Raw genomic sequence first — 25,112 nt, 5'->3', positions numbered from 1 at the left:
CTGGACTCAGCCCTTAGCCGTGGTATATGGTATATGGTATGTGGTATATGGTATGTGGTATAGCCAACTCGGAGGGCCTGGACTCAGCCCTTAGCCGTGGTATATGGTATATGGTATGTGGTATAGCCAACTCGGAGGGCCTGGACTCAGCCCTTAGCCGTGGTATATGGTATATGGTATATGGTATGTGGTATATGGTATGTGGTATAGCCAACTCGGAGTACCTGGACTCAGACCATAGCCGTGGTATATGGTATATGGTATGTGGTATAGCCAACTCGGAGGGCCTGGACTCAGCCCTTAGCCGTGGTATATGGTATATGGTATATGGTATATGGTATGTGGTATATGGTATGTGGTATAGCCAACTCGGAGGGCCTGGACTCAGCCCTTAGCCGTGGTATATGGTATATGGTATATGGTATATGGTATGTGGTATATGGTATGTGGTATAGCCAACTCGGAGGGCCTGCACTCAGCCCTTAGCCGTGGTATACGGTATATGGTATACGGTATGTGGTATAGCCAACTCGGAGTACCTGGACTCAGACCATAGCCGTGGTATATGGTATATGGTATGTGGTATAGCCAACTCGGAGGGCCTGGACTCAGCCCTTAGCCGTGGTATATGGTATATGGTATATGGTATATGGTATGTGGTATATGGTATGTGGTATAGCCAACTCGGAGGGCCTGGACTCAGCCCTTAGCCGTGGTATATGGTATATGGTATATGGTATGTGGTATATGGTATGTGGTATAGCCAACTCGGAGGGCCTGCACTCAGCCCTTAGCCGTGGTATACGGTATATGGTATACGGTATGTGGTATAGCCAACTCGGAGTACCTGGACTCAGACCATAGCCGTGGTATATGGTATATGGTATGTGGTATAGCCAACTCGGAGGGCCTGGACTCAGCCCTTAGCCGTGGTATATGGTATATGGTATACGGTATGTGGTATAGCCAACTCGGAGGGCCTGGACTCAGCCCTTAGCCGTGGTATATGGTATATGGTATATGGTATACGGTATGTGGTATAGCCAACTCGGAGGGCCTGGACTCAGACCATAGCCGTGGTATATGGTATATGGTATATGGTATGTGGTATAGCCAACTCGATGGGCCTGGACTCAGACCATAGCCGTGGTATACGGTATATGGTATGTGGTATATGGTATGTGGTATAGCCAACTCGGAGGGCCTGGACTCAGCCCTTAGCCGTGGTATATGGTATATGGTATATGGTATATGGTATGTGGTATATGGTATGTGGTATAGCCAACTCGGAGGGCCTGCACTCAGCCCTTAGCCGTGGTATACGGTATATGGTATACGGTTTGTGGTATAGCCAACTCGGAGTACCTGGACTCAGACCATAGCCGTGGTATATGGTATATGGTATGTGGTATAGCCAACTCGGAGGGCCTGGACTCAGCCCTTAGCCGTGGTATATGGTATATGGTATATGGTATATGGTATGTGGTATATGGTATGTGGTATAGCCAACTCGGAGGGCCTGGACTCAGCCCTTAGCCGTGGTATATGGTATATGGTATATGGTATATGGTATGTGGTATATGGTATGTGGTATAGCCAACTCGGAGGGCCTGGACTCAGCCCTTAGCCGTGGTATACGGTATATGGTATACGGTATGTGGTATAGCCAACTCGGAGTACCTGGACTCAGACCATAGCCGTGGTATATGGTATATGGTATGTGGTATAGCCAACTCGGAGGGCCTGGACTCAGCCCTTAGCCGTGGTATATGGTATATGGTATACGGTATGTGGTATAGCCAACTCGGAGGGCCTGGACTCAGCCCTTAGCCGTGGTATATGGTATATGGTATATGGTATACGGTATGTGGTATAGCCAACTCGGAGGGCCTGGACTCAGACCATAGCCGTGGTATATGGTATATGGTATATGGTATATGGTATGTGGTATAGCCAACTCGGAGGGCCTGGACTCAGACCATAGCCGTGGTATACGGTATATGGTATATGGTATACGGTATGTGGTATAGCCAACTCGGAGGGCCTGGACTCAGAACATAGCCGTGGTATATGGTATATGATATACGGTATGTGGTATAGCCAACTCGGAGTACCTGGACTCAGCCCTTAGCCGTGGTATATGGTATATGGTATATGGTATACGGTATGTGGTATAGCCAACTCGGAGGGCCTGGACTCAGCCCTTAGCCGTGGTATATGGTATATGGTATATGGTATACGGTATGTGGTATACCCAACTCGGAGGGCCTGGACTCAGAACATAGCCATGGTATATGGTATATGGTATGTGGTATAGCCAACTCGGAGGGCCTGGACTCAGAACATAGCCGTGGTATATGGTATATGGTATATGGTATGTGGTATAGCCAACTCGGAGGTTCCTGGACTCAGCCCTTAGCCGTGGTATATGGTATATGGTATATGGTATACGGTATGTGGTATAGCCAACTCGGAGGGCCTGGACTCAGAACATAGCCGTGGTATATGGTATATGGTATACGGTATGTGGTATAGCCAACTCGGAGTACCTGGACTCAGAACATAGCCGTGGTATATGGTATATGGTATACGGTATGTGGTATAGCCAACTCGGAGGGCCTGGACTCAGCCCTTAGCCGTGGTATATGGTATATGGTATATGGTATACGGTATGTGGTATAGCCAACTCGGAGGGCCTGGACTCAGCCCTTAGCCGTGGTATATGGTATATGGTATATGGTATGTGGTATAGCCAACTTGGAGGGCCTGGACTCAGCCCTTAGCCGTGGTATATGGTATATGGTATGTGGTATAGCCAACTTGGAGGGCCTGGACTCAGACCATAGCCGTGGTATACGGTATATGGTATGTGGTATAGCCAACTCGGAGGGCCTGGACTCAGACCATAGCCGTGGTATATGGTATATGGTATACGGTATGTGGTATAGCCAACTTGGAGGGCCTGGACTCAGACCATAGCCGTGGTATATGGTATACGGTATATGGTATACGGTATGTGGTATAGCCAACTCGGAGGGCCTGGACTCAGCCCTTAGCCGTGGTATATTGGCCGTATATCACTAACCCCCAAGGTGCCTTATTGCTGTTATAAACTGGTTACCAATATAATAAGAGCAGGAAAAATACATGTTTTGTCATACCCATGGTATTCAGCCAATCAGCATTCAGGTCTCGAACCACCCAGTTTATAATTTAGGATAACCGATGCTAGGGTTATTGTATGTTTTATTGATCAGTTATAATCAATGATTAGTCACATAACCTGATAATGATAAACTGTGTGTGTGTCAGCCATTAGTTCCTGAATGTTTTAGGAGCTGTAGGAAAATTAGCCCCATATGGAGAATCTAAACAACAATGTGTTTGAGTGTGAACCTGGCCACTAGTAATTTGACACCCACAATGCCCCTCGCTGCCACAACATTTATACTGCCCTCAGCAAATTGGAAAACTGAATTACATTAGCATTTGTACAGAATAACTCACATGCCTATCCATCATTGAGAGGCACTCGATGTAAGGTATTTGTTTTAAATGTAGGAGGGCCTACAGCAGCACCTAGATCTTATGCACAGATTCTGTCAGACCTGGGCCCTGACAGTAAATCTCAGTAAGACCAAAATAATGGTGTTCCAAAAAAGGTCCAGTCACCAGGACCACAAATACAAATTCCATCTAGACACTGTTGCCCTAGAGCACACAAAAAACTATACATACCTTGGCCTAAACATCAGCGCCACAGGTAACTTCCACAAAGCTGTGAACGATCTGAGAGACAAGGCAAGAAGGGCATTCTATGCCATCAAAAGGAACATAAATTTCAACATACCAATTAGGATTTGGCTAAAAATACTTGAATCAGTCATAGAGCCCATTGCCCTTTATAGTTGTGAGGTCTGGGGTCCGCTCACCAACCAAGACTTCACAAAATGGGACAAACACCAAATTGAGACTCTGCACGCAGAATTCTGCAAAAATATCCTCAGTGTACAACATAGAACACCAAATAATGCATGCAGAGCAGAATTAGGCCGATACCCACTAATTATCAAAATCCAGAAAAGAGCTGTTAAATTCTATAACCACCTAAAAGGAAGCGATTCCCAAACCTTCCACAACAAAGCCATCACCTACAAAGAGAGAAGAACCTGGAGAAGAGTCCCCTAAGCAAGCTGGTCCTGGGACTCTGTTCACAAACACACCCCACAGAGCCCCATGACAGCAGCACAATTAGACCCAACCAAATCATGAGAAAACAAAAAGATAATTACTTGACACATTGGAAAGAATTAACAAAAAAACAGAGCAAACTAGAATGCTATTTGGCCCTACACAGAGAGTACACAGCGGCAGAATACCTGACCACTGTGACTGACCCAAAATTAAGGAAAGCTTTGACTATGTACAGACTCAGCGAGCATAGCCTTGCTATTGAGAAAGGCCGCCGAAGGCAGACATGGCTCTCAAGAGAAGACAGGCTATGTGCTCACTGCCCACAAAATGAGGTGGAAACTGAGCTGCACTTCCTAACCTCCTGCCCAATGTATGACCATATTAGAGAGACATATTTCCCTCAGATTACACAGATCCACAAAGAATTCGAAAACAAATCCAATTTTGAAAAAACTCCCATATCTACTGGGTGAAATTCCACAGTGTGCCATCAGAGCAGCAAGATTTGTGACCTGTTGCCACGAGAAAAGGGTAACCAGTGAAGAACACGCACCATTGTAAATACAACCCATATCTATGCTTATTTATTTTATCTTGTGTCCTTAACCATTTGTACATTGCAAAAACACTGTATATATATATAATATGACATTTGTAATGTCTTTATTGTTTTGAAACTTCTGTATGTGTGATGTCTACTGTTAATTTTTATTGTTTATTTCACTTTATATATTATCTACCTTACTTGCTTTGGCAATGTTAACACATGTTACCCATGCCAATAAAGCCCATTGAATTGAATTGAATAGATTGATTGAGAGAGAGAGAGAGAGAGAGAGAGAGAGAGAGAGAGAGAGAGAGAGAGAGAGAGAGAGAGAGAGAGAGAGAGAGAGAGAGAGAGAGAGAGAGAGAGAGAGAGAGAGAGAGAGAGAGAGAGAGCTTAGAAACTGTGGCCTCCTCATTCTCGCTCTTTATTATCTATGCATAGTCACTTCACCCCTACCTACATGTACAAATTACCCAGACTAACCTGTGCCCCCGCATGCTGACTTTGTACCGGTACTCCCTGTATGTAGTCTCCACATTGACTCTGTAGCACAGTGTAATGTAGCCATGTTATTACCTGGTAGCACAGTGTAATGTAGTGGTGTTATTATGTGTGATGTCATCAGTTGTTGTGTATTTATTAATCAGATGGAAGGCTGTGGTGTTATTATGTGTGATGTCATCAGTTGTTGTGTATTTTTTAATCAGATGGAAGGCCGTGGTGTTATTATGTGTGATGTCATCAGTTGTTGTGTATTTTTTAATCAGATGGAAGGCCATGGTGTTATTATGTGTGATGTCATCAGTTGTTGTGTATTTATTAATCAGATGGAATGCCGTGGTGTTATTATGTGTGATGTCATCAGTTGTTGTGTATTTATTAATCAGATGGAAGGCTGTGGTGTTATCATGTGTGATGTTATCAGTTGGTGTGTATTTATTAATTCAGATGGTAGGCCGTGGTGTTATCATGTGTGATGTCATCAGTTGTTGTGTATTTATTAATCAGATGGAAGGCTGTGGTGTTATCATGTGTGATGTCATCAGTTGTTGTGTATTTATTAATCAGATGGAAGGCCGTGGTGTTATTATGTGTGATGTCATCAGTTGGTGTGTATTTATTAATCAGATGGTAGGCCGTGGTGTTATCATGTGTGATGTCATCAGTTGTTGTGTATTTATTAATCAGATGGAAGGCCGTGGTGTTATCATGTGTGATGTCATCAGTTGTTGTGTATTTATTAATCAGATGGAAGGCCGTGGTGTTATTATGTGTGATGTCATCAGTTGTTGTGTATTTATTAATCAGATGGAAGGCCGTGGTGTTATCATGTGTGATGTCATCAGTTGTTGTGTATTTATTAATCAGATGGAAGGCCGTGGTGTTATTATGTGTGATGTCATCAGTTGTTGTGTATTTATTAATCAGATGGAAGGCCGTGGTGTTATTATGTGTGATGTCATCAGTTGTTGTGTATTTATTAATCAGATGGAAGGCCGTGGTGTTATTATGTGTGATGTCATCAGTTGTTGTGTATTTATTAATCAGATGGAAGGCCGTGGTGTTATCATGTGTGATGTCATCAGTTGTTGTGTATTTATTAATCAGATGGAAGGCCGTGGTGTTATTATGTGTGATGTCATCAGTTGTTGTGTATTTATTAATCAGATGGAAGGCCGTGGTGTTATCATGTGTGATGTCATCAGTTGTTGTGTATTTATTAATCAGATGGAAGGCCGTGGTGTTATTATGTGTGATGTCATCAGTTGTTGTGTATTTATTAATCAGATGGAAGGCCGTGGTGTTATTATGTGTGATGTCATCAGTTGTTGTGTATTTATTAATCAGATGGAAGGCCGTGGTGTTATCATGTGTGATGTCATCAGTTGGTGTGTATTTATTAATCAGATGGAAGGCCGTGGTGTTATTATGTGTGATGTCATCAGTTGTTGTGTATTTATTAATCAGATGGAAGGCCGTGGTGTTATCATGTGTGATGTCATCAGTTGTTGTGTATTTTTTAATCAGATGGAAGGCCGTGGTGTTATCATGTGTGATGTCATCAGTTGTTGTGTATTTATTAATCAGTTGGAAGGCCGTGGTGTTACTATGTGTGATGTCATCAGTTGTTGTGTATTTATTAATCAGATGGAAGGCCGTGGTGTTATCATGTGTGATGTCATCAGTTGTTGTGTATTTTTTAATCAGATGGAAGGCCGTGGTGTTATCATGTGTGATGTCATCAGTTGGAAGGCCGTGGTGTTACTATGTGTGATGTCATCAGTTGGTGTGTATTTATTAATCAGATGGAAGGCCGTGGTGTTACTATGTGTGATGTCATCAGTTGGAACAGAACAGAAACTAGAATAGGTTAGGCCATGGTCTTAAATGACATCCTGTTCCCCAGTGCACTATGGGGACCAATGGGCTCTGGTCAAAAGTAGTGCAATAAGAAGGGAATAGGGTGTCATTTGGGATGCACCCCTGGGAGCTAAACTAAAGTATATTGTCCTCATGGTTTCCATGATATTGGAGCCAGTTGTTGGACAGCTTTTCTCCTCTCTGTGAATATCAGCAGCACACTGCCGAAGCTGCGGCCGTCCTGGCAACCCCCAGGAATAATGCTTTCAGTCAGGCAGAAGTAAAACAGCTTTCTATAAATAGATCAGTATCTGAATCCATCAGCAGTTTGACTAGGTATGTTACTCTGCCTAGCGGTTGTAACACTACACATCAACACAAAGTTCTAGTGTAGCTGAGACGAGGTCCCCTACTGCTCCAGCCAAGTGGTTTGAAAGGCATGTCATACACTGTATATACAAAAGTATATGGACACCCCTTTAAATTGGTCGATTCGGGCTATTTCAGCTACACCCGCTGACAGGTGTATAAAACCGAGCACATAGCCATGCATTCTCCATAGCTAACATTGTCAGTAAAATGGCCCCTACTGAAGAGCTCAGTGACTTTCATAGGATGCCACCTTTCCAACAAGTCAGTTTTCTGCCCTGCTAGAGCTGCCCTGGTCAACTGTAAGTGCTGTTATTGTGAAGTGGAAACGTCAAGGAGCAACAACGGCCACACAAGCTCACAGAACGGGACTGCTGAGTGATTTAACACTCACTACCAAGTTCCAAACTGCCCTGGAAGCAACGTCAGCACAAGAACTGTTTGTCGGGAGCTTCATGAAATGGGGTTCCATGGCCTAGAAGCCGCACACAAGCCTAAGATCACCATGCGCGATGCCAAGCGTTGGCTGGAGTGGTGTAAAGCTCGCCGCTATCGGACTCTCGATGGTGGAAACGCGTTCTCTGGAGTGATGAATCACACTTCACCATATGGGAGTCCGACTGACGGATCTGGGTTTGGCAGATGCCAGAAGAACACTACCTGCCCCAATGCATAATGCCAACTGCAAAGTTGGTGGAGGAGGAATAATGGTCTGGGGCTGTTTTTCCTTAGTTCCTGTGAAGGGAAATCTTAACGCTACAACATACAATGACATTCTAGACGATTCTGTGCTTCCAACTTTGTGGCAACAGTTTGGGGAAGGCCATTTCCTGTTTCAGCATGACAATGTCCCCATGCACAAAGCGATGTCCAATCAGAAATGGTTTGTCAAGATCACTGTGGAAGAACTTTACTGGCCTGCACAGAGCCCTGACCTCAACCCCATTGAACACCAGGCAGCCAGGCCTGCCCAACATCAGTGGCAAGTCCCCTCAGCAATGTACCCACATCAGTGAAAAGCCTCTCCAGAAGAGTGGAGGCTCTTATAGCACAAAGGGGAGACTAAATCCATATTAATGCCCATGATTTTGGAATGAGATTTTCGACAAGTAGGTGCCCACATACTTTTGGTCATGTAGTCTCAGCCTCTGTTGTTATTGAGAGGACTAAACAGGCAGCCCTGTGACTTGGGACTAAACAGTTAGCCCTGTGACTTGGGACTAAACAGTTAGCCCTGTGACTTGGGACTAAACAGTCAGCCCTGTGACTTGGGACTAAACAGTCAGCCCTGTGACTTGGGACTAAACAGTCAGCCCTGTGACTTGGGACTAAACAGTCAGCCCCTGTGACTTGGGACTAAACAGTCAGCCCTGTAACTTAGGACTAAACAGGCAGCCCTGTAACTTAGGACTAAACAGGCAGCCCCGTGACTTGGGACAATTCAATCAGCCCTGTGACTTGGGACAATTCAGTCAGCCCTGTGACTTGGGACTAAACAGGCAGCCCTGTAACTTGGGACTAAACAGGCAGCCCTGTAACTTGGGACTAAACAGTCAGCCCTGTGACTTGGACTAAACAGGCAGCCCTGTGACTTGGACTAAACAGTCAGCCCTGTGACTTGGGACTAAACAGTCAGCCCTGTGACTTGGGACTAAACAGTCAGCCCTGTAACTTGGGACTAAACAGTCAGCCCTGTGACTTGGACTAAACAGTCAGCCCTGTGACTTGGACTAAACAGTCAGCCCTGTAACTTGGGACTAAACAGTCAGCCCTGTGACTTGGACTAAACAGTCAGCCCTGTGACTTGGGACTAAACAGTCAGCCCTGTGACTCGGGACTAAACAGTCAGCCCTGTGACTCGGGACTAAACAGTCAGCCCTGTAACTTGGGACTAAACAGTCAGCCCTGTGACTTGGACTAAACAGTCAGCCCTGTGACTTGGACTAAACAGTCAGCCCTGTGACTTGGGACTAAACAGTCAGCCCTGTGACTTGGGACTAAACAGTCAGCCCTGTGACTTGGGACTAAACAGTCAGCCCTGTGACTATGGACTAAACAGTCAGCCCTGTAACTTGGGACTAAACAGTCAGCCCTGTGACTTGGACTAAACAGTCAGCCCTGTGACTTGGACTAAACAGTCAGCCCTGTGACTTGGGACTAAACAGTCAGCCCTGTGACTTGGGACTAAACAGTCAGCCCTGTAACTTGGGACAATTCAATCAGCCCTGTGACTTGGACTAAATAGTCAGCCCTGTGACTTGGACTAAACAGGCAGCCCTGTGACTTGGGACTAAACAGTCAGCCCTGTGACTTGGGACTAAACAGTCAGCCCTGTGACTTGGGACTAAACAGTCAGCCCTGTAACTTGGGACTAAACAGGCAGCCCTGTGACTTGGGACTAAACAGGCAGCCCTGTGACTTGGGACTAAACAGGCAGCCCTGTGACTTGGGACTAAACAGGCAGCCCTGTGACTTGGGACTAAACAGTCAGCCCTGTGACTTGGGCTGGGGGTGCAGAGAGAGGAGAGGGAATGTGAGGCAGACTGCCAGACATATCTCTGCTGCTTGGCAGATGGACAGGTTTGTATTTTCATGCCTGGGACATATGTATTAGATCATCAGCTTGTTTCTATGTAAAGTAATATTGTTCTGTGTGACATTCACAGTGGTAGTCAGAATAGGTTTCTGATCTGAACACGCTGGTGTCCCAGACATTCACAGTGGTAGTCAGAATAGGTTTCTGATCTGAACACGCTGGTGTCCCCAGACATTCACAGTGGTAGTCAGAATAGGTTTCTGATCTGAACACGCTGGTGTCCCAGACATTCACAGTGGTAGTCAGAATAGGTTTCTGATCTGAACACGCTGGTGTCCCTGACATTCACAGTGGTAGTCAGAATAGGTTTCTGATCTGAACACGCTGGTGTCCCAGACATTCACAGTGGTAGTCAGAATAGGTTTCTGATCTCAACACGCTGGTGTCCCAGACATTCACAGTGGTAGTCAGAATAGGTTTCTGATCTGAACACGCTGGTGTCCCAGACATTCACAGTGGTAGTCAGAATAGGTTTCTGATCTGAACACGCTGGTGTCCCCAGACATTCACAGTGGTAGTCAGAATAGGTTTCTGATCTGAACACGCTGGTGTCCCTGACATTCACAGTGGTAGTCAGAATAGGTTTCTGATCTGAACACGCTGGTGTCCCAGACATTCACAGTGGTAGTCAGAATAGGTTTCTGATCTGAACACGCTGGTGTCCCAGACATTCACAGTGGTAGTCAGAATAGGTTTCTGATCTCAACACGCTGGTGTCCCCAGACATTCACAGTGGTAGTCAGAATAGGTTTCTGATCTCAACACACGCTGGTGTCCCAGACATTCACAGTGGTAGTCAGAATAGGTTTCTGATCTCAACACGCTGGTGTCCCAGACATTCACAGTGGTAGTCAGAATAGGTTTCTGATCTGAACACGCTGGTGTCCCCAGACATTCTTATCTTTCTCATACAGCTCAGAGGAAATCACACTGCTGTTTAGAGAGAAGGGGAGAGGAAGTGAAGACTTCTTTTAATAATAACAACGATACATCACAATATCAGCAATGTGGAATATCAACACTTCAAATGTGAGGCAGCCATGTTGTTTTGTCATACTGAGATCCACATGCAGAGTAGCGGTCTGATCCTCAACAGTTTGGATTCTTCCAGCGGCCTAATATGACAGATGTATTTTCTGATATAGAGGCTTCATTTCAGCTGTGGTGTCATGTTTTATCAGATCCCACCATGTAATTAACTCAGGCTTTGTACTTGATCAATTATTGTTCATTTAACTTTTAACTGCACGCAAAGCTTTCCCTCTGTGTCTGCTGAGCACATTGTTCATGTTAGCAGGTCAAAAACTCAATAGGCGTGCAAGCAGGTGGACAAATCTGCAGTGACTTGGGGAATTCTTGGCCTGACCCCTGAAGCACTGGAGTGAAACATTCTGTGTAAAACTGTTAGTGGGTTTCTCAACATTACTGCTGCTTCACTTTGAGCCTCTGTTACCGCTCTGCTCAAAGCTCTGGGGCTCCCTTTCGCTCTCTCTGCCCTCTCCCTCTCTCTCTGCCCTCTCCCCCTCTCTCTGCCCTCTCCCCCTCTCTCTCTGCCCTCTCCCCCTCTCTCTGCCCTCTCCCCCTCTCTCTCTGCCTTCTCCCTCTCCCTTTCTCTCTCTCTGCCCTCTCTCTCTCTGCCCTCTCTGCGCCTCCCTCTCTCTCTCTGCCTTCTCCCTCTCTCTCTCTCTCCCCCCACGCTCTCTCTCGCCCCCCCCTCTCTCCCCCACGCTCTCTCTCGCCCCCCCTCTCTCTCTCTCCCCCCTCTCTCTCTTTCTCTCTCTCTCACTCCCCCCCTCTCTCTCTCCCTCTCTCTCGCTCCCCCCTCCCTCTCTCTCGCTCCCCCCTCTCTCTCTCTCGCTCCCCCCTCTCTCTCTCTCGCTCCTCTCTCTCTCTCGCTCCCCCTCTCTCTCTCGCTCCCCCTCTCTTTCACCCCCTTCTCTCTCTCGCTCCCCCCCCCATCTCTCTCTCCATCTCCCTCTCTCTCTCTCTCTCTCGCTCCCCCATCTCTCTCTCGCTCCCCCCATCTCCATCTCTCTCTCTCTCATCTCCCCTCTCTCTCTCTCTCTCTCTCTCTCTCTCTCTCGCCCCCCTCTCTCTTGCTCCCCCCCTCTCTCTCTCTCTCCATCTCCCCTCTCTCTCTCTCTCTCTCTCTCGCCCCCTCTCTCTCTCTCTCTCTCCCCCCTCTCTCTCTCTCTCTCTCCCCCCCTCTCTCTTTCTCGCCCCTCTCTCCCCCCTCTCTCTCTCTCTCTCTCTCTCTCTCTCTCTCTCTCTTTCTCTCTCACTCCCCTCCCTCTCTCTCCATCTCCATCTCCCTCTCTCTCTCCATCTCCTGTTCTTTCTCTCTCTCCCTGTTACCCTCTCTCTCTCGCTCCCCCCTCTCTTCTCTCGCTCCCCCCATCTCTCTCTCTCCATCTCCCTCTCTCTCTCCTCCCCTATCTCTCTGTCTCTCTCGCCCCCCCCTCTCTCTCTCTCTCTCGCTCCCCCCCCCCTCTCTCTCTCTCGCACCCCCTCTCTCTCTCTTGCTCCCCCCTCTCTCTCTTTCGCCCCCCCCTCTCTCTCACTCTCCATCTCCCTCTCTCTCGCTATCACCCCCCTCGCTCTCTCTATCGCCCCCCCCCTCTCTCTCTCTCGCTCCCCCCTCTCTCTCTGTGTTGCTTTACAGCTCTCCCCTCTGAACGGCGAATTCCTCCGTTCCCCCTGAAGTGTCATTACCAAGAGCCAATTGTTTTGCAAAGCTACAAATCTAAAACATGGAAACCTTTAAACCATTGGAATGGATTCTTTGACTGTTTCTCAGAACAGGGTTTACAACCACAAGGTGAACAAACTGAACTATCAGGAGGAAGAGTTATTCTCATATTCTCCAGATCAGCCAGCCAATAAGAAGGTAACGTTTGCTGCGTCGCCATTAGGTTTAATAATGTTTAACCCACTTGGTTTTATAGGAGCATGAAAACAGATGCCTCCAGTCCCTCCCTCCACACTGGAATGATTATTGTGCAGAGCGCTGGAGCAGGTCTATAGTCAAGCTGTTACTTATAGTAGAGGACTATAGTCAGAACTGTTACTTATAGTAGAGGACTATAGTCAGAACTGTTACTTATAGGAGAGGACTATAGTCAGAACTGTTACTTATAGGAGAGGACTATAGTCAGAACTGTTACTTAGTCAGGAGAGGACTATAGTCAGAACTGTTACTTATAGGAGAGGACTATAGTCAGAACTGTTACTTATAGTAGAGGACTATAGTCAGAACTGTTACTTATAGGAGAGGACTATAGTCAGAACTGTTACTTATAGTAGAGGACTATAGTCAGATCTGCCACTTATAGTAGAGGACTATAGTCAGAACTGTTACTTATAATAGAGGACTATAGTCAGAACTGTTACTTATAGTAGAGGACTATAGTCAGAACTGTTACTTATAGTAGAGGACTATAGTCAGAACTGTTACTTATAATAGAGGACTATAGTCAGAACTGTTACTTATAATAGAGGACTATAGTCAGAACTGTTACTTATAATAGAGGACTGTAGTCAGAACTGTTACTTATAGGAGAGGACTATAGTCAGAACTGTTACTTATAGTAGAGGACTATAGTCAGAACTGTTACTTATAGGAGAGGACTATAGTCAGAACTGTTACTTATAGGAGAGGACTGTAGTCAGAACTGTTACTTATAATAGAGGACTATAGTCAGAACTGTTACTTATAGGAGAGGACTATAGTCAGAACTGTTACTTATAATAGAGGACTATAGTCAGAACTGTTACTTATAGGAGAGGACTATAGTCAGAACTGTTACTTATAGGAGAGGACTATAGTCAGAACTGTTACTTATAGGAGAGGACTATAGTCAGAACTGTTACTTATAATAGAGGACTATAGTCAGAACTGTTACTTATAATAGAGGACTATAGTCAGAACTGTTACTTATAATAGAGGACTATAGTCAGAACTGTTACTTATAATAGAGGACTATAGTCAGAACTGTTACTTATAGTAGAGGACTATAGTCAGAACTGTTATTTATAATAGAGGACTATAGTCAGAACTGTTACTTATTGTAGAGGACTATAGTCAGAACTGTTACTTATAGTAGAGGACTATAGTCAGAACTGTTACATATAGGAGAGGACTGTAGTCAGAACTGTTACTTATAGTAGAGGACTGTAGTCAGAACTGTTACTTATAATAGAGGACTGTAGTCAGAACTGTTACTTATAGGAGAGGACTATAGTCAGAACTGTTACTTATAGGAGAGGACTATAGTCAGAACTGTTACTCATAATAGATGACTATAGTCAGAACTGTTACTTATAATAGAGGACTATAGTCAGAACTGTTACTTATAGTAGAGGACTGTAGTCAGAACTGTTACTTATAATAGAGGACTGTAGTCAGAACTGTTACTTATAGGAGAGGACTATAGTCAGAACTGTTACTTATAGGAGAGGACTATAGTCAGAACTGTTACTTATAATAGAGGACTATAGTCAGAACTGTTACTCATATAATAGATGACTATAGTCAGAACTGTTACTTATAATAGAGGACTATAGTCAGAACTGTTACTTATAGTAGAGGACTATAGTCAGAACTGTTACTTATAATAGAGGACTGTAGTCAGAACTGTTACTTATAGGAGAGGACTATAGTCAGAACTGTTACTTATAGGAGAGGACTATAGTCAGAACTGTTACTTATAATAGAGGACTATAGTCAGAACTGTTACTTATAGTAGAGGACTATAGTCAGAACTGTTACTTATAGTAGAGGACTATAGTCAGAACTGTTATTTATAATAGAGGACTATAGTCAGAGCTGTTACTTATAATAGAGGACTATAGTCAGAGCTGTTACTTATAATAGAGGACTATAGTCAGAACTGTTACTTATAGTAGAGGACTATAGTCAGAACTGTTACTTATAATAGAGGACTATAGTCAGAACTGTTACTTATAGTAGAGGACTATAGTCAGAACTGTTACTTATAATAGAGGACTATAGTCAGAACTGTTATTTATAATAGAGGACTATAGTCAGAACTGTTACTTATAGTAGAGGACTGTAGTCAGAACTGTTACTTATAATAGAGGACTATAGTCAGAGCTGTTACTTATAATAGAGGACTATAGTCAGAGCTGTTACTTATAATAGAGGACTATAGTCAGAACTGTTACTTATAGTAGAGGACTATAGTCAGAACTGTTACTTATAATAGAGGACTATAGTCAGAACTGTTACTTATAGTAGAGGACTATAGTCAGAACTGTTACTTATAATAGAGGACTATAGTCAGAACTGTTATTTATAATAGAGGACTATAGTCAGAACTGTTACTTGTAGTAGAGGACTATAGTCAGAACTGTTACTTATAATAGAGGACTATAGTCAGAACTGTTACTTATAATAGAGGACTATAGTCAGAACTGTTACTTATAGGAGAGGACTATAGTCAGAACTGTTACTTGTAGTAGAGGACTATAGTCAGAACTGTTACTTATAGGAGAGGATGGACTATAGTCAGAACTGTTACTTATAGTAGAGGACTATAGTCAGAACTGTTACTTATAATAGAGGACTATAGTCAGAACTGTTACTTATAGTAGAGGACTATAGTCAGAACTGTTACTTATAATAGAGGACTGTAGTCAGAACTGTTACTTATAATAGAGGACTGTAGTCAGAACTGTTACTTATAGTAGAGGACTATAGTCAGAACTGTTTATAGTCAGAACTGTTACTTATAATAGAGGACTGTAGTCAGAACTGTTACTTATAGTAGAGGACTATAGTCAGAACTGTTACTTATAGTAGAGGACTATAGTCAGAACTGTTATTTATAATAGAGGACTATAGTCAGACCTGTTACTTATAATAGAGGACAATAGTCAGAACTGGGCTTCTGTTTTCAAGGTGGAAATTCTAATCTGTTGTGATTCCTACTGAATTGGCCATTTTGAGGTTCAAATTTTTACTCTGGAACTCTTGAACGGGTCTTTGCCATTCCATGTCTGTGATCACCTCTACAGAACATTGCATTTAACACGATAAGCTCTGTGAATAGGAACATTCTTATAGATATAGAAAATATAGAACATGAAAAATGGATAATAACACAATAATACAAGTACATAGATTGGTGCAATACAAATTAGATCATGGAAAAATGAAAAGTGAAAAATACTAAATGTAGGTTTGTAATGGAAGATGTAGCTGTATAGGATGATTCTAGATGGAGCTATATAGGATGGTTCTATAGTAATGATAGATGGATCTATATAGGATGATTCTATAGTAATGATAGATGGATCTATATAGGATGGTTCTATAGTAATGGAAGGTGGAGCTATATAGGATGATTCTATAGTAATGAGAGATGGAGCTATATATGATGATTCTATAGTAATGGGAGATGGAGCTATATAGGATGATTCTATAGTAATGGGAGATGGAGTCATATATGATTCTATAGTAATGGAAGATGGAGCAATATAGGATGATTCTATAGTAATGGGAGATGGAGCTATATATAATGATTCTGACTTGCCTAGTTAAATAAAGGACATTTCTAAATGTCTTCAAACTTTTGAACGGTGGTCTATATATATCCTCTCTCTGTGATGGTCTAAGAGATCCTGTGATGGGTGGTCTCAGGAAGACATCTCTCTCTCTCTGTGATGGGTGGTCTAAGGAAGACATCTCTCTCTGTGATGGAGCTGGTCTGACTCAGGAAGACATCTCTCTCTCTGTGATGGAGCTGGTCTGGCTCAGGAAGACATCCTCTCTCTCTGTGATGGTGCTGGTCTGACTCAGGAAGACATCTCTCTCTCTCTGTGATGGAGCTGGTCTGACTCAGGAAGACATCCTCTCTCTCTGTGATGGAGCTGGTCTGACTCAGGAAGACATCTCTCTCTCTCTGTGATGGAGCTGGTCTGACTCAGGAAGACATCTCTCTCTGTGATGGAGCTGGTCTGGCTCAGGAAGACATCTCTCTCTCTCTGTGATGGAGCTGGTCTGGCTCAGGAAGACAGCTCTCTCTCTGTGATGGAGCTGGTCTGGCTCAGGAAGACATCCTCTCTCTCTGTGATGGAGCTGGTCTGACTCAGGAAGACATCCTCTCTCTCTGTGATGGAGCTGGTCTGACTCAGGAAGACATCCTCTCTCTCTCTCTGTGATGGAGCTGGTCTGACTCAGGAAGACATCCTCTCTCTCTGTGATGGAGCTGGTCTGACTCAGGAAGACATCCTCTCTCTCTCTGTGATGGAGCTGGTCTGACTCAGGAAGACATCCTCTCTCTCTGTGATGGAGCTGGTCTGACTCAGGAAGACATCCTCTCTCTGTGATGGAGCTGGTCTGACTCAGGAAGACATCTCTCTCTCTGTGATGGAGCTGGTCTGACTCAGGAAGACATCCTCTCTCTCTGTGATGGAGCTGGTCTGACTCAGGAAGACATCCTCTCTCTCTGTGATGGAGCTGGTCTGACTCAGGAAGACATCAGGAAGACATCCTCTCTCTCTGTGATGGAGCTGGTCTGACTCAGGAAGACATCCTCAGGAAGACATCCTCTCTCTGTGATGGAGCTGATGGAGCTGGTCTGACTCAGGAAGACATCCTCTCTCTGTGATGGAGCTGGTCTGACTCAGGAAGACATCCTCTCTCTCTGTGATGGAGCTGGTCTGACTCAGGAAGACATCCTCCTCTCTGTGATGGAGCTGGTCTGACTCAGGAAGACATCTCTCTCTCTGTGATGGAGCTGGTCTGACTCAGGAAGACATCCTCTCTCTGTGATGGAGCTGGTCTGACTCAGGAAGACATCCTCTCTCTCTCTGTGATGGAGCTGGTCTGACTCAGGAAGACATCCTCTCTCTCTGTGATGGAGCTGGTCTGACTCAGGAAGACATCCTCTCTCTCTGTGATGGAGCTGGTCTGACTCAGGAAGACATCCTCTCTCTCTGTGATGGAGCTGGTCTGACTCAGGAAGACATCCTCTCTCTCTGTGATGGAGCTGGTCTGACTCAGGAAGACATCCTCTCTCTCTGTGATGGAGCTGGTCTGACTCAGGAAGACATCCTCTCTCTGTGATGGAGCTGGTCTGACTCAGGAAGACATCCTCTCTCTCTCTGTGATGGAGCTGGTCTGACTCAGGAAGACATCTCTCTGTGATGGAGCTGGTCTGACTCAGGAAGACATCCTCTCTCTCTGTGATGGAGCTGGTCTGACTCAGGAAGACATCCTCTCTCTCTCTGTGTGATGGAGCTGGTCTGGCTCAGGAAGACATCCTCTCTCTCTCTGTGATGGAGCTGGTCTGACTCTGTGATGGAGCTGGTCTGACTCAGGAAGACACATCTGACTCAGGAAGACATCTCTCTGTGATGGAGCTGGTCTGACTCAGGAAGACATCCTCTCTCTCTGTGATCTGTGTGATGGAGCTGGTCTGACTCAGGAAGACATCCTCTCTCTCTGTGATGGAGCTGGTCTGACTCAGGAAGACATCTCTCTCTGTGATGGAGCTGGTCTGACTCAGGAAGACATCCTCTCTCTGTGATGGAGCTGGTCTGACTCAGGAAGACATCCTCTCTCTCTGTGATGGAGCTGGTCTGACTCAGGAAGACATCCTCTCTCTCTGTGATGGAGCTGGTCTGACTCAGGAAGACATCCTCTCTCTGTGATGGAGCTGGTCTGACTCAGGAAGACATCCTCTCTCTCTCTCTGTGATGGAGCTGGTCTGACTCAGGAAGACATCCTCTCTCTCTGTGATGGAGCTGGTCTGACTCAGGAAGACATCCTCTCTCTCTGTGATGGAGCTGGTCTGACTCAGGAAGACATCCTCTCTCTCTGTGATGGAGCTGGTCTGACTCAGGAAGACATCCTCTCTCTCTGTGATGGAGCTGGTCTGACTCAGGGAAGACATCCTCTCTCTGTGATGGAGCTGGTCTGACTCAGGAAGACATCCTCTCTCTGTGATGGAGCTGGTCTGACTCAGGAAGACATCCTCTGTGATCTCTCTGTGATGGAGCTGGTCTGACTCAGGAAGACATCTCTCTCTCTGTGATGGAGCTGGTCTGTGATGGAGCTCAGGAAGACATCCTCTCTCTCTGTGATGGAGCTGGTCTGACTCAGGAAGACATCTCTCTCTCTGTGATGGAGCTGGTCTGACTCAGGAAGACATCCTCTCTCTCTCTGTGATGGAGCTGGTCTGACTCAGGAAGACATCCTCTCTCTCTGTGATGGAGCTGGTCTGACTCAGGAAGACATCTCTCTCTGTGATGGAGCTGGTCTGACTCAGGAAGACATCTCTCTCTGTGATGGAGCTGGTCTGACTCAGGAAGACATCCTCTCTCTCTCTGTGATGGAGCTGGTCTGACTCAGGAAGACATCCTCTCTCTCTGTGATGGAGCTGGTCTGACTCAGGAAGACATCCTCTCTCTGTGATGGAGCTGGTCTGACTCAGGAAGACATCCTCTCTCTGTGATGGAGCTGGTCTGACTCAGGAAGACATCCTCTCTCTCTGTGATGGAGCTGGTCTGACTCAGGAAGACATCCTCTCTCTCTCTGTGATGGAGCTGGTCTGACTCAGGAAGACATCCTCTCTCTCTGTGATGGAGCTGGTCTGACTCAGGAAGACATCCTCTCTCTGTGATGGAGCTGGTCTGACTCAGGAAGACATCTCTCTCTCTGTGATGGAGCTGGTCTGACTCAGGAAGACATCCTCTCTCTGTGATGGAGCTGGTCTGACTCAGGAAGACATCTCTCTCTGTGATGGAGCTGGTCTGACTCAGGAAGACATCCTCTCTCTCTGTGATGGAGCTGGTCTGGCTCAGGAAGACATCCTCTCTCTGTGATGGAGCTGTGATGGAGCTGGTCTGACTCAGGAAGACATCCTCTCTCTCTGTGATGGAGCTGGTCTGACTCAGGAAGACATCTCTCTCTCTGTGATGGAGCTGGTCTGGACTCAGGAAGACATCTCTGGAAGACTCTCTCTGTGATGGAGCTGGTCTGACTCAGGAAGACAATCTCTCTCTCTGTGATGGAGCTGGTCTGACTCAGGAAGACATCCTCTCTCTCTGTGATGGAGCTGGTCTGACTCAGGAAGACATCCTCTCTCTGTGATGGAGCTGGTCTGACTCAGGAAGACATCTCTCTCTCTCTGTGATGGAGCTGGTCTGACTCAGGAAGACATCCTCTCTCTCTGTGATGGAGCTGGTCTGACTCAGGAAGACATCCTCAGGAAGACATCTCTCTCTGTGATGGAGCTGGTCTGACTCAGGAAGACATCTCTCTCTCTGTGATGGAGCTGGTCTGACTCAGGAAGACATCCTCTCTCTCTCTCTGTGATGGAGCTGGTCTGACTCAGGAAGACATCCTCTCTCTGTGATGGAGCTGGTCTGACTCAGGAAGACATCCTCTCTCTCTGTGTGATGGAGCTGGTCTGACTCAGGAAGACATCCTCTCTCTCTGTGATGGAGCTGGTCTGACTCAGGAAGACAAGCTCTCTCTCTGTGATGGTGCTGGTCTGACTCAGGAAGACATCCTCTCTCTCTGTGATGAAGCTGGTCTGACTCAGGAAGACATCCTCTCTCTCTGTGATGGAGCTGGTCTGACTCAGGAAGACATCCTCTCTCTCTCTGTGATGGAGCTGGTCTGACTCAGGAAGACATCTCTCTCTCTGTGATGGAGCTGGTCTGGCTCAGGAAGACATCCTCTGTGATGGAGCTCTCTCTCTCTGTGATGGAGCTGGTCTGACTCAGGAAGACATCTCTCTCTGTGATGGAGCTGGTCTGGCTCAGGAAGACATCTGTGATGGAGCTGGTCTGACTCAGGAAGACATCTCTCTGTGTGATGGAGCTGGTCTGACTCAGGAAGACATCCTCTCTCTCTGTGATGGAGCTGGTCTGACTCAGGAAGACATCCTCTCTCTGTGATGGAGCTGGTCTGACTCAGGAAGACATCCTCTCTCTCTGTGATGGAGCTGGTCTGACTCAGGAAGACATCTCTCTCTCTGTGATGGAGCTGGTCTGACTCAGGAAGACATCCTCTCTCTCTGTGATGGAGCTGGTCTGACTCAGGAAGACATCCTCTCTCTCTCTGTGATGGAGCTGGTCTGACTCAGGAAGACATCCTCTCTCTCTCTGTGATGGAGCTGGTCTGGCTCAGGAAGACATCCTCTCTCTCTGTGATGGAGCTGGTCTGGCTCAGGAAGACAAGCTCTCTCTCTGTGATGGAGCTGGTCTGGCTCAGGAAGACATCCTCTCTCTCTGTGATGGAGCTGGTCTGACTCAGGAAGACATCCTCTCTCTCTCTGTGATGGAGCTGGTCTGGCTCAGGAAGACATCCTCTCTCTCTCTGTGATGGAGCTGGTCTGGCTCAGGAAGACATCTCTCTGTGATGGAGCTCTCTCTCTGTGATGGAGCTGGTCTGGCTCAGGAAGACATCCTCTCTCTCTGTGATGGAGCTGGTCTGACTCAGGAAGACATCCTCTCTCTGTGATGGAGCTGGTCTGACAAGACATCTCTCTCTGTGATGGAGCTGGTCTGACTCAGGAAGACATCTCTCTCTCTCTGTGATGGAGCTGGTCTGACTCAGGAAGACATCCTCTCTCTGTGATGGAGCTGGTCTGACTCAGGAAGACATCCTCTCTCTCTGTGATGGAGCTGGTCTGACTCAGGAAGACACTCTCTCTCTCTCTGTGATGGAGCTGGTCTGACTCAGGAAGACATCCTCTCTCTGTGATGGAGCTGGTCTGACTCAGGAAGACATCCTCTCTCTCTCTGTGATGGAGCTGGTCTGACTCAGGAAGACATCCTCTCTCTGTGATGGAGCTGGTCTGACTCAGGAAGACATGGAGCTGGTCTGACTCAGGAAGACTCTCTCTGTGATGGAGCTGGTCTGACTCAGGAAGACATCCTCTCTCTCTGTGATGGAGCTGGTCTGACTCAGGAAGACATCCTCTCTCTGTGATGGAGCTGGTCTGACTCAGGAAGACATCCTCTCTCTCTGTGATGGAGCTGGTCTGACTCAGGAAGACATCCCTCTCTCTGTGATGGAGCTGGTCTGACTCAGGAAGACATCCTCTCTCTGTGATGGAGCTGGTCTGACTCAGGAAGACATCTCTCTCTCTGTGATGGAGCTGGTCTGACTCAGGAAGACATCCTCTCTCTGTGATGGAGCTGGTCTGACTCAGGAAGACAAGCTCTCTCTCTGTGATGGAGCTGGTCTGACTCAGGAAGACATCTCAGGAAGACATCCTCTCTCTCTGTGATGGAGCTGGTCTGACTCAGGAAGACATCTGGTCTCTCAGGAAGACTCTCTCTCTGTGATGGAGCTGGTCTGACTCAGGAAGACATCCTCTCTCTCTCTCTCTGTGATGGTGCTGGTCTGACTCAGGAAGACACCCTCTCTCTCTGTGATGGTGCTGGTCTGACTCAGGAAGACATCCTCTCTCTCTGTGTGATGGTGCTGTTGCGTTTAATATTCCCCCCTCCTAAATTGTCTCATGTTTGAACTACTTTGTTATATGATATGATATTCCATTATATTATCTCCCCCCTGTCTGCAGGATGAGGTCCTGGCTGTGTCTGAGAAGGTGGTGGTGAAGTTACAGGACCTGGTCAGATGGACTGTATGGGACTCTTCAGGCTGGAGCAGGGGCCTGAAGGCTGCACCTCTAAAGCCCAGTGAGGTGCTCCAAGAGCTGGAGAAGAATGGACAGAGAGACACCCCTGTCCTCCACCGGTGCAGAGAGTCAACACTCAACACCGGCCTCAACTTCAAAGACGTTTTAAAGGACACGACTCAACTAGGTAACACTGGCATTTCTCTTTCTCTCTGACTTTACGCTCTTACATCTCAGCTGTTCATGTCTGTAGCATGCAGTATGATGAGGTAGAGGTCTGTAGCATGCAGTATGATGAGGTAGAGGTCTGTAGCATGCAGTATGATGAGGTAGAGGTCATGTCTGTAGCGTGCAGTATGATGAGGTAGAGGTCATGTCTGTAGCATGCAGTATGATGAAGTAGAGGTCATGTCTGTAGCATGCAGTATGATGAGGTAGAGGTCTGTAGCATGCAGTATGATGAGGTAGATGTCATGTCTGTAGCATGCAGTATGATGAGGTAGAGGTCTGTAGCATGCAGTATGATGAAGTAGAGGTCATGTCTGTAGCATGCAGTATGATGAAGTAGAGGTCATGTCTGTAGCATGCAGTATGATGAGGTAGAGGTCATGTCTGTAGCATGCAGTATGATGAAGTAGAGGTCATGTCTGTAGCATGCAGTATGATGAGGTAGATGTCATGTCTGTAGCATGCAGTATGATGAACTAGAGGTCATGTCTGTATCATGCAGTATGATGAGGAAGAGGTCTGTAGCATGCAGTATGATGAAGTAGAGGTCATGTCTGTAGCATGCAGTATGATGAGGTAGAGGTCTGTAGCATGCAGTATGATGAAGTAGAGGTCATGTCTGTAGCATGCAGTATGATGAGGTAGAGGTCATGTCTGTAGCATGCAGTATGATGAGGTAGAGGTCTGTAGCATGCAGTATGATGAGGTAGAGGTCTGTAGCATGCAGTATGATGAAGTAGAGGTCATGTCTGTAGCATGCAGTATGATGAGGTAGATGTCATGTCTGTAGCATGCAGTATGATGAAGTAGAGGTCTGTAGCATGCAGTATGATGAACTAGAGGTCATGTCTGTATCATGCAGTATGATGAGGAAGAGGTCTGTAGCATGCAGTATGATGAAGTAGAGGTCATGTCTGTAGCATGTCTGTAGCATGCAGTATGATGAGGTAGAGGTCTGTAGCATGCAGTATGTTGAAGTAGAGGTCATGTCTGTAGCATGCAGTATGATGAGGTAGAGGTCATGTCTGTAGCATGCAGTATGATGAGGTAGAGGTCTGTAGCATGCAGTATGATGAGGTAGAGGTCTGTAGCATGCAGTATGATGAAGTAGAGGTCATGTCTGTAGCATGCAGTATGATGAGGTAGATGTCATGTCTGTAGCATGCAGTATGATGAAGTAGAGGTCATGTCTGTAGCATGCAGTATGATGAGGTAGAGTCATGTCTGTAGCATGCAGTATGATGAAGTAGAGGTCATGTCTGTAGCATGCAGTATGATGAGGTAGAGGTCATGTCTGTAGCATGCAGTATGATGAAGTAGAGGTCTGTAGCATGCAGTATGATGAAGTAGAGGTCATGTCTGTAGCATGCAGTATGATGAAGTAGAGGTCTGTAGCATGCAGTATGATGAGGTAGAGGTCTGTAGCATGCAGTATGATGAGGTAGAGGTCATGTCTGTAGCATGCAGTATGATGAGGTAGAGGTCATGTCTGTAGCATGCAGTATGATGATAGAGGTCATGTCTGTAGCATGCAGTATGATGAAGTAGAGGTCTGTAGCATGCAGTGTGATGAATTAGAGGTCATGTCTGTAGCATGCAGTATGATGAAGAGGCAGGTCTGTAGCATGCAGTATGGTGAAGTAGAGGTCATGTCTGTAGCATGCAGTATGATGAGGTAGAGGTCATGTCTGTAGCATGCAGTATGATGAAGTATGGGGGTCCTGTGTGGCTCAGTCGGTAGAGCATGGCGAAGTAGAGGCACGCCAGCATGCAGTATGATGAGGTAGATGTCCCGCTGGGACCACCCAGGTATGTAAAAGTAGTGGCCCCAGCCGAGTATGATGTAAGTCGCTTTGGACAAAAGCTGTCTGCTAAATGGGATATATATGAAGTAGAGGTCATGTCTGTAGCATGCAGTATGATGAAGTAGAGGTCTGTAGCATGCAGTATGATGAAGTAGAGGTCATGTCTGTAGCATGCAGTATGATGAAGTAGTGGTCATGTCTGTAGCATGCAGTATGATGAGGTAGAGGTCTGTAGCATGCAGTATGATGAGGTAGAGGTCAGGTCTGGTATCCCTGCACATCGTCTTGACCCCGTGTATATAGCCATGTTATTACCTGGTACCCCCTGTATATAGCCATGGTATTACCTGGTACCCCTGCACATCGTCTCGGTACTGGTAACCCCTGTATAT

At 46.1% G+C, this 25,112-nt stretch overlaps 1 protein-coding gene across 1 annotated transcript in view; it reads left to right on the top strand.

The window, feature by feature from the left end:
- The window catches only part of LOC135513393 (AT-rich interactive domain-containing protein 5B-like), a 92,227-nt gene that overhangs the window by 22,413 nt on the left and 44,702 nt on the right, over positions 1-25,112 (top strand). The window contains exon 3 of the mRNA XM_064936317.1: positions 22,631-22,874. Coding sequence (XP_064792389.1) covers positions 22,631-22,874 — 244 coding nt within the window. The remainder of the gene's footprint in view (positions 1-22,630; positions 22,875-25,112) is intronic.

The sequence above is a fragment of the Oncorhynchus masou genome, chromosome 24 (assembly GCF_036934945.1).
Source record: "Oncorhynchus masou masou isolate Uvic2021 chromosome 24, UVic_Omas_1.1, whole genome shotgun sequence".
Lineage (NCBI taxonomy): Eukaryota > Metazoa > Chordata > Actinopteri > Salmoniformes > Salmonidae > Oncorhynchus > Oncorhynchus masou.
The sequence above is the reverse complement of the archived record's forward strand: the minus strand, read 5'-3'. Positions and strand labels throughout refer to the sequence as shown.